Below are 10,775 nucleotides of genomic sequence, written 5' to 3' on the forward strand. Positions count from 1 at the left end.
CAATGACTGGATTATTTGTAACATGATCTTCTGCTCATGATCTTCATGGCGAAAGATAAAGTACCAGCTTCTGTGAGTTCTCACAGTTGTAAAATCCTGTCTTATAAACAGCTGTGTAGTTAGTGTCTGATAAGTCTTCACATTCACAGACCACCTCTCACTGGTACTTAGCAGCTCACTGCATTGTATTAATGCCAATGCTAAGTCTGCTCTGAATGCCCACACTAGATAGCAGAGAAGTGGATTATATTGTAAGAGCGGTGTGGACTTTTTCTGGGCATTATTGTGAATCAAACCAAACCAGCATGAACCAGCACATAAAGCTTTTACATTAGCAGGGGTGGGTGAACAATTGATGGCGGTTTTACAAATGGGGAAAAAGAGTTAGGCCAATGTCAGTTACTCCACTGGTCAGTTACTCCTTTTCCTTTGTTCAATATATTAATTCTCCACCCAAAAACCTGCTCTCACTGGGCAGTGGGGAGTCTGTGGGAAGCAGTACACACAGAAAAGAATGAATTCCCTGAGGAAATGTGACTCATACTCTTGGTAAACCTTTGTTACTGTGGGTTTATTTTTCTTCTCTGTAGTGTGAGCTCATCAAGGGACATTCTTCACTTCAGTTTATTTTATTTATTGAGCAATAATTTATTGAGTTGACTTTTAAGTACAGTCTTAGAGATCGGTTTTGCAAAGAGCAAAGTGTCCTTTTCTGTGTCGTTATTCTCAAGTTATCTCCTGCTTACAGAGGATTATTTTCAGGAAAAAAAAAAAATCATATTTAAATATTTATTCAAATATAAACTACAAGAAAAAAAAACAAGGCAAATGGTAACACAACAGATATTACGTCTTTTATTGTCATGTGCCAGTGAAATGAACTCACTTGAACAGTAACTTTGTTCATTAGAGCATGGTTCATGTGTGTGTCTTGACCGTTTCTTTCTTTGTGATTTAAAAACCTTTGTGCCAAGGCTTCAGTTTCAGCCTTTGAACAGTAGCAGTACGGTATCTGTAGGAGGCAGATGGTGCATGTGAATGCCTCTTTGTCTCGGCAGGTTAATCGAGGTAGTCTGATATTTGAGACAGACAACGATCAGCAGGTCAGCTCCTGGACCACAGAGCTGAAAGAATGTATCAACAACAGGTGAGAAACACAGACTGACACCTAGAGACCAACATGTCTCTAATGGAGTTTTTGTTTTTGAAGTGAAATCAAAATACAGTTTTTGGCTTTTGTTAGCACAAACTAAAGAAGGAAGTTGCAGCTTTGATATCACCATCATTATTATTATTATTATTAACATCGTAGATTTAAAAGGAAAATGTTGAAAATAACTACTACTTCACCACAAGGAAGGCAAAGTCCCCACGATGTGAGGGTGTAAACATAAACCTGTGTTGGCCTCATCCGTGTCTCCATATGCAGCAATTAAGATTCTAAATGGAAATATTTAAAACTTGGACTTTTTCTTGGTGTTTGAGAGACTGTTGGATGTTTACTTTTGTAGAGGTGTTTGTTTGCAGATGCAAGTGAGAATATTTTATGGTGTGTGTGTATATACAGACAAACGTTTGTGTGTATGCCCCTGTTTGTTTGCCAATTCCTGAGTTTGCTTTAAGGCTGAACTCACTGGAGCAGGTTTCAGTCTTGTTTTATTTGGAATATTACTGGAAATAATCATTCATCAAACTGAGTTAACTCAATATTTACACTCAGTCTTTGAGAGGTAACATATCTGGTGTTGGTAGTATTCTGTTAGGGCTTCAAACTACTTAATTGAATGTAGTTTTTTAGTCTAACCGAACTTTTAGTTGTATATAACTTAAAATTCTATTTATTAAAATTGTTCTTGGTGACCTGTTGGTTTAGGTGCATGCTGTGCATCTTGCAGAGAGGATAAAGGACTTTAAAATATTAGAAAACTGTGAAAACTTATCATTACTGAATTATAAATAATAAGCAAATGATGACAGCACGTGCAGCAACTCAGACTACCAAATATTACATAACACTAATCATATTCAAAATAAATTGATAAAATATCATTAATACAGGTATACGCTTGGCAGTCCACAAATATGGTGTCTGAGGTAAATTCCTAAAGGCCATGCGTTACTGAGAGAAAAAAAGAAAAGTATTAAATCACCAAAAACGGAAAACAAGCAAAGCAGAATTTATGAAACATGTTGAAAGTAGCAGTGCAACTAAAATAAAACAGTTCTTGGTAAATTCTTCAAAGATGGTTCAGCATGTGTTCTGCTAAGTTTAATATGTTACACAATATACTGCATACCCTGAATAATACTCAGTACTGTAATATAAATCAGACTGGAGCACTTTTCCTTCTTTTCTTTGTAGTGTGACAAAATTTCTGTGTGTGTGTGTGTGTGTGTGTGTGTGTGTGTGTGTGTGTGTGTGTGTGTGTGTGTGTGTGTGTGTGTGTGTGTGTGTGTGTGTGTGTGTGTGTGTGTTTTTAACAGCATTCCAAACATCTGCAGAAATGAAAGGTCCTGAGATTCTCCTGAGTCTCAGACCTCCCCCACATTTCCTTTCTCTCACACACAAACACACGCACATAGCAGTACAATCAACACTCAGCCAGTAAAGTGAGACCACAGTTCCCTCTTGAATTCATATATATCACAAACCCCTCTGTGTGTCCGCCACAACATCATTATAGCTCATTACAACATTTGCATTCATTCAACATTCACTACTATTTTTAATCTGACTATGTATGCGGACATGTCTTTCTGTGGTTGTATGGATGAATTTTACTTTGACAACACTATGAGGACAAGTTTGGCCAGTTCTCACACCTTCAGAGGGGTGAAGACTTGGTTTATGGACAATGGTTAGAATTAGGTAAGGGTTGGTGTTGGACATTTAGTTGAAATGGTTAAGGGGCTGGAGAATGCATCATGTCAAGGAGTGTCCTTTGTGTGTGTGTGACTGTATGTGCTTTAGGAAGAACAGCACTAAATGTTGAAGAAAATCTGCTTATAAAACCTATTTTGGCATCTCTGTTCTCCAATTTCTTGTTATTTACAGGCTAACATGTACTTCCAATAACAATAAAGCTGCAATAACCTTATATCAGCTTACATGTTGGTCCAGCTCTAGTGAACACACACACGAGTATCTTCTACAGAGAAATCTAACCTTCAAATCTCTTGCTCTTCTTTCTTGTTTTGTATTACTTTATACTGAATTTAGAGGAAGGACAGACACTACTACTTCTTAATAAGTGCCTGAGGGGGCTTTAAATGAAGTGCTGTTCAAACGGACAGCAGCTTTATATATGTGTATATATAAATAAATATATATATATATATATTTTTTTTTTTGTTTATTTGTTTGTTTGTTTTTGTTACAAGGTGTTTTTATTTATTTGAATGGAACAAGTCCAGCAATACAGCAGCTTAATCCAGGTGCAGAAAAAGTGTCTTGAACCAGGCTCCGCTTCTGCCTGTTGTCTTGAAGTCTGCACAATTATCACCATTTGTTTGATTCATGTTGAGACTACAAAAACCCACAAAACAGATCACAGAGGCAGCATTATATCCAGGAGGAGGCTGCTTTTTCTCCCTTTGGAAAGGGTATAAAGACTTTGTTTAGATGTGGTCAGATGAGGTAGGTGTAGTTTGTTTCAAGCGTTCTAATCTCTTAACTCTAATCCTTGGAGCTTTGCTGACAGGCTATATGTCCTTGTTTTATACAAGACTAAAATGTAACATGAATTTTACAGAGATAGAAGAAGAAATGCTCACAGAGAAACACACACACACACACAGTGAAGAGAATAGAGACTTGTCTTCCTGTTATTCAGAGCACCACAAACTCAAGTCAGCATTTTATCAGGAATTACTCCACCTTCCCTCTTTAACCATCTGTGTATTTATGGACATACTACGTCTGTGTCTGTCTGTGTCTGTCTGTGTCTGTCTGTGTCTGTCTGTGTCTGTCTGTGTCTGTCTGTGTCTGTCTGTGTCTGTCTGTGTCTGTCTGTGTCTGTCTGTGTCTGTCGGTGTCTGTCGGTGTCTGTCGGTGTCTGTCGGTGTCTGTCGGTGTCTGTCGGTGTCTGTCGGTGTCTGTCGGTGTCTGTCGGTGTGAAAGAGAGAGAGAAGCAGTGAACACACAACAGTGAGTGTTGGTTCAGATCAGAACTGGTAAACTGGACTCACTTCCTGTCTGTGCTCGGTGTCTTTGTGTTTAGCCCACTGTTTCCTTCATGTTCACTAGTCTCTCTCACACACACACTCTCACACTCTCTCACACACACACACACACACACACACATCTCTCTTCAGCACATTCACTCTTTCACATTAAATGGAGAAGTAATATTCCAATGTATATGTGTGTATATATAAAGCACAACAGTAATGGGGCCATTTTTCAGCAGTAGAAGTTGCATTGCCCTTATTATACCTGCATGCTTTTCTTAGCATTTTCAAGGCTGGACTTTTACATGTATTGTAGTATTTCCATTTCCAATATATCCCATTGCAAATCCTGAGCATATTTTAGACATATTTTAGACATTAGCTGCTTTTATAAAATGAGAGTCCTGCAACCCCTTCTATGCATTTTACAGCATCTTAAAAAGGGTTTCAGGAAGAAGATACTGATCTTCCAGCACAACAGATGACTTAGTGGGAGTCATCTGAATCTGTCCTTTTCCTTCAGGTCAGGCAGCTTGGATCCGGAGCCCGCCCCCTTCCCAGCTGACAGCTCCTTACCAGCCACCCAGAGAGGGGTTTCGGAGTCAGCAAATCCAAGTGAGTGGTGAGAGGTAGTTTGAGAACAAGAGCTATTGGACATATCCTCTAACAATCAGGGTGTAGTTGTGCCTGATGCCTGTCTGAGTTTTTAGGACATATTTGTTGAAAATGGTGAAACTGAAAACCACAGTAAGTTATGGGGCATAAAACCAAAACAATGATGTAAAAAGTCACTCTGTAGATCTGAGGAGAGCTGTAGAAAAAGGTGATATTTCATTGTGGGTTTGTCACTAAAAGCAACACCTTTCACATTACCCACAGCCTATATTTAAATAAACAATTTGATTAGTCAGTGTTGTGATCTAAAAGAACAGATCCGTTTTATTTTTCTGTTCATCCCTCCAGGCCCCATCACCTTCAACATGCCAGAGCAGGTTATCCAGAAGACAGATCACTTCCTGTTCTCCTACCCCTGGTTCCACGGGCCCATATCCCGCGTCAAGGCGGCCCACCTGGTTCAGAGCTCGGGCTCCGCTGGGCACGGAGTGTTTCTGGTCCGACAGAGTGAGACACGTAGGGGAGACTACGTGCTCACGTTTAACTACCAGGGAAAAGCCAAGGTACATCAAACAAGACTAACTGAGGACTCATTCACAGTCATCATCATGAAGTGGTTAACCAAAAGATTAACCAATATGAATGTTCACTTTTTCACAAACTATACTGTTCTGCTTTTCACCTGCGTACATCAAACTGGGGCCAACCGTTTCTTGACAGTGATGGTAAACACATAAAGGAGGAAGCAGTATGCAGACATACTGTTAATGAGAGAGACTGTAAACAAATGTGAATGCTGATGGTTTTCTGTCCTCCGTCTCTGTGTCTCTGCAGCACCTGCGCCTCTCGCTAACAGAATGGGGTCAGTGCCGTGTGCAGCACCTGCGTTTCCCTTCCGTTATGGACATGCTCAGTCACTTCCGCCTCTTCCCCATTCCTCTGGAGTGTGGAGCCGCCGGTGCCGTAACACTGTCCAGCTTTGTAGTGGCGGGCTCCAGCCCCCCATCACAGGGTGAGACTCCCTTAGTCAGCACATCATTATATTTCTTATTTTAATGCTCTCACATTAACGTGCCTTTTAAGCTCAGGGTAATATTCAAGTGCCAGCCGCTTGTTGTTATTTGTATGTTCTGTTTGTGCATAAACCTGAGTGTAAATGCAGACATTGTTTCACTAGTCATTGTTTTTTAATTTCATTATCAAATAGTGTATATTATCCTAGAATTGTTTCAGTCAAAGCGTTGTGTTGAGGGAAGGCCAGTCTTCCTTAGAACTGCTCATGTACCAGTGGCCAATTCTCCCAGAGGCAAAAACTTTAGATTGTACTTGTATTTGAGAGTAAACATTGACAAGTCAGTCGTAAGAAGATTTTTTTTTTTTTTTTTTTTTTTTAACACTGATGACAAAAACTACAGAAATAATTTAGAATTTTGAATTATCCTTTAATGCTTCACTGAATTGTAATTAGTCAGTGTGCAGCAGAATTAGTGTGGAGTTTTTACTTAATTTCCTCCCTGTTTTTTTTAGATTAGCAAAGCGTGTCAGTAGGATTTTTACACTCTCACACAATGTGTATTTTTTCTACACAGCAATTCTTTTGTAGAAAAATTAAAAAATGCAGTTCAAAGAAAAAAAAAAAGGGAAGCTTTGGTTACAGCCTTTTCCTAGAAACGTATCAAGCACTGCTTCCACTTCCAGTCTTTGCTGAAGCAGTTTCAGAAGAGCAGCTTTTATCAGCACTGTTTTTACAGAAATCAGCAGGAACTTGTCGCTGTTTGTGGTGTGTGAGATGAATTTTGAATTATGCTTTAATGCTACACTGAATTGTAATAAGTCAGTGTGCAGCAGAATTACTGAGGAGTGTGGAGTTTTTACTTAATGAAATCAGAAAAGCTTTCATTTCCTCCCTGTTTCTTACCTCAGGTCAGCTCTCAGGCGCTCTCCTGGTCCCTTTCTCTCTACATCGGTGGAGCTCTGAGCCCAGCTTAGCTCATTGCAGCTTGGCTCGCAGCTCCAGTCAGCCTCCTTCCTCCACCAGCAGCACTTCTGGTCCCAACTCTGTTTCCCAGGCGGGGAACCACCCATTCACTCGCACCAACCCAGGCCCAGATCCTCCTCCATCAGCCCCTGCCCCCCTGCGTCGGAGCGAATCGGTGGGGAGGAGGCCTCACCTTCGTCACCCCAACCAGCACACTCCCTTCATCCCTCAGCGGGACTCGGACTATGAGCTGGAACCTGAGCGGGGCCGCAAGCGAGCGATAGACAACCAGTACATGTTGCTCTGACTCGCTGAGTTAAACACCTCCATCACCTCTAAAAGACAACTGTCACCTGTGAAACCAACACACACACACACGCACGATCATATTCACATCCTACAGACACACTTTGCTACCACCACCCAGTTTGATGTGGGTGTGTGACGCTCTGACATGAGCAGACTCATGAACTTGAGTGAACAAGTCTTTGTCTGATGTATGCATAGCACTGTGTAAAAACATACACAGTGCATAAAAGCATACACACACACACACTCGCTAGGTCTGAGCTCGGTGTGTGTTGACCAGCGTCAGACCCTCACAGCCTCCACCCTGAGTGTCCACAGTGAATGTACGTTTGGGAGTTTTAGAACATATTCCCATAATCCCCAACGTATTCCCATTTTATTGATGCTAAGGTTCTGTGTGAGAGAGGGAGAGCCGCATGTGTATCTTCATTGCCTGCAAAAAACAAGGTGGTTAAGTCAAGTACTTCTTTAAAATATTTAAGACATTTCCTCCTCAAAGCTTCCAGTGCTAATTCCCACCTTTTCCTGCAAACACAAAGGCACTCTAGGGTGTTATTACACTCTAGTAGATATTCCTCTTCTTGTATATTTAAGTGCACGTTGCCTTCCGTGCACTTTAGAAACAATGTGTATTTTTTCTATACACAGATTCTTTTGTAGAAAAATTAAAAAATGCAGTTCAAAGAAAAAAAAAGGGAAGCCTTGGTTACAGCCTTTTCCTAGAAACGTATCAAGCACTGCTTCCACTTCCAGTCTTTGCTGAAGCAGTTTCAGAAGAGCAGCTTTTATCAGCACTGTTTTTACAGAAATCAGCAGGAACTTGTCGCTGTTTGTGGTGTGTGAGAGATGAGTTTGTCAGCGTCTTTGTGCTGATCCATCTGGTACCGTATCAGGGTCTGTATGTGAATTTGTGTCCCTATACTCACTGCTATGTTTTCCAAAATAAGCATCAAGTGCTTTTGTAGTGTTGCAGCTGTTAACATTTCATACACCAAAGGCATTATGTGAACAAAATCAACACTGTGCCACAAAGTCAGAGAAAATGAAATGGTGTAATCGCCTTTATGTGTATTTTGGCCATAATTCAATCCTGAAAAATTGGTTTGATGGATATTAATACTAACTAATTCTTACAGATGAATTTAGTAATTTTTCTTGGTCCTTGCTAAAAGTTTAAGTCAGTATTTTGTGACACTAACTTTTAAAAAGTACTTCTTCCCTGTTTTTTTATATATATATATATATATATATATATATATATATATATATATATATATATATATATATATAAACATATTTTATTCACAAATGTTTATCTTTTGTCCTTTATCGCAGTACGCTAAGGGCAAGATGTATTTTGTGGCATAATACCCTAAAAATTTAAATAATCTCAAATGTTACTTACTGCTGAGTAAGTAAAGTTACTAATTCCACTGTTTCATTGCTTTTTGTGGCATAAAGACTATTCTGTGTTACCAAAGTAAGACTTGGCAAGCCAAGTTGATTTCTTTTGACACATAAAGCCAAATTGGTGTCCAGATAAAAACAAACTCCAAAAAAAAAAAAAAAAGGGTAGAGGCAGAAACACTCCATGTGTAAACAGAAACAGAGGAGGAATTGAATCAAAATCAGCCTAAATCATTTGCTTTACCTTAAAAAAACAAAAAGTGAGGATCAAAAGTGCTGAAAACATCAATCAGGGTTTAAAATGTCTGAAACCTTTTTCAGATCAGTCTTGCCATGGTTTGATGATTAACACTGAACCATTAAAGGGCTTTTAAAAGTAGACGGTGATATGATGCAACTCCTGGAAAACACTGACAATGGAATCACACAGGTGCCTTCTTTTCTTTCTTCAGGCAAATCGTGATTCTGGGAGTAACGTCGCGTCTCCGGCTCTACTTTTTACAATCATAGCATTAATTATTTTTCTAAGTATTATTTGTAGAACTTCACCACAGCTGCCAATAGAAAAATAGGGACTGAGAAAATTATATATTTTTGCACTATACATATTTTTATTACAATTTCTGAGTTTGTAAGGAGAGGCTTTGTGAGAAAGGTGTCATTTCAGTTAGAAAAGCTTTAGAAAGTGTCCAAAACGTGCTGTCAGACACGTTGCAGTTTGCTCTCGTTTCTGAAGCAGTAGGCGTCCAGTCGTTTGTGAGGAGCAGGTCTTCATACTTTTATAGATTTAAACCACCAGTTTAAAGCTGCACCAGCTATACCAGATGTACGTCATTCAACTCAGGTGTGAATTTTATTGTTGGGAGCTGAGTTGCTATATTCTGTTGGACATTTCTAACGATAAATACCAAATAAATTTTTTTTTTTTTACTTAAGGACGTAATTCTCCTCTAGAGTCTAGGTCATCTCTTCCTCTACCAGTTTGGAATTTCCTCAAAAGCACTTCTAGACCCAAAAATCATCCAGACGTGATGGGTTTTTTTCAGTCTGTGGCCTCACCAGACTTGTTTCCATTTTTGTCTCTCCTTTTTTATTTTTGGAAAACAGATGCAGAATATCCCATAAACAGTGACTAAAGGTTCACAAAATAGTAGTAGTAGTAATAATCAAATTTTTTTCATGGATAAAATATCAAATTTTCTGTAATTTTGTTCCAGTAACCAAAGCCTCACTTCAGTTAGCAGCAGGATGCCTTTGGGAAATAGCGACTTGTCTGTTTGTTTTCTAACTTTGCTTTAACACTAACTTTAGCAGTTGATTGTAGAAAGTACCTTCAGTAAACCTATGCTTAATATATGGTTTAGACCGGATTCTCTCTCTCTGTTCTCTTTATCATTGTAATTTCCTGTTTTGTTTTTTTTTTGTTTGTTTTTTTATGAGAAATAGATAAATGCAACTTCATTTCCTCATGAACATGACCAGAGTCAGTCTGCTGTGATTACTCCTGTTACATAATAAGTCAGCTCTGTCTACCAAAGGGAACGTTTTTAGAATGGTTGTGTAGTTCTCTTTAATGTGCCGTCATTGCTCAAGACTGACATCTTTGAAGTGTTTATAAGGGGAACAAAACAAGGATGTTTTTGGCAAAAGTACGGTTGGTCTTCCTGCTTTTATACGTCTGAGTCCAAACAAATCCCTCATCACCTTCCTGTCTCAATTCTGCTAAAGGAAAGCAACGGTAACAGAAACTATTTTGATAATTAGTCCCCTCTCCTTACTGATCTTTTTAAGGGAGAATGACTGTGCCTTTGCCATAAAGCTGCTGTTGCTCTTCCCCTTTTTGAAAGCACAGGGTATGATGTGCAGAACTTATGTAGTGCAATATCTGAGAGATGCCCAGTGCTTCACACCTTTTTTTATTTATATAGTGAGCAAACGAAAGCTTCTAGATGGATTGCGCCTGCTTAGACTGAAGAGAAAGATATTTGACAAATGCCAAATTTCCCAAACACATGCTGTGTTTAAAACCAGGGCTACCTACCACATTTTTCTATTGCGTTATGGCTTATAGCTTTGTTGTATGGTTCAATCCAGTTTGTCTCCAGAATCGAGTTAATGCTAGAGCAGATCCCTGTGTACCTGCAACACCTTTAATCTCTCCACCCACGTACATTTGTTTTAGTGTCCAGTTGATGAATGTAATGTGTTCTCAATACTGTTCATTCTTTTTAATTTAGCACTGTAAACATTCCACTTCAATCCAACATCCCCTCACCAGCTGAAGACCACAGCAGCT

At 39.2% G+C, this 10,775-nt stretch overlaps 1 protein-coding gene across 5 annotated transcripts in view; it reads left to right on the forward strand.

The window, feature by feature from the left end:
• sh2b3 (SH2B adaptor protein 3) overlaps positions 1-7,756 on the forward strand; it is a 40,866-nt gene extending 33,110 nt beyond the window's left edge. For all 5 annotated transcript variants that reach the window (XM_026321272.1, XM_026321269.1, XM_026321270.1 and 2 more), the window contains exons 4-8: positions 1,059-1,147; positions 4,694-4,785; positions 5,134-5,348; positions 5,620-5,797; positions 6,709-7,756. In XM_026321272.1, coding sequence (XP_026177057.1) covers positions 1,059-1,147; positions 4,694-4,785; positions 5,134-5,348; positions 5,620-5,797; positions 6,709-7,070 — 936 coding nt within the window. In that variant the 3' untranslated portion in view covers positions 7,071-7,756. The remainder of the gene's footprint in view (positions 1-1,058; positions 1,148-4,693; positions 4,786-5,133; positions 5,349-5,619; positions 5,798-6,708) is intronic.
• The last annotated feature ends 3,019 nt before the right edge of the window (positions 7,757-10,775 follow it).

The sequence above is a fragment of the Mastacembelus armatus genome, chromosome 9 (genome assembly GCF_900324485.2).
Source record: "Mastacembelus armatus chromosome 9, fMasArm1.2, whole genome shotgun sequence".
Lineage (NCBI taxonomy): Eukaryota > Metazoa > Chordata > Actinopteri > Synbranchiformes > Mastacembelidae > Mastacembelus > Mastacembelus armatus.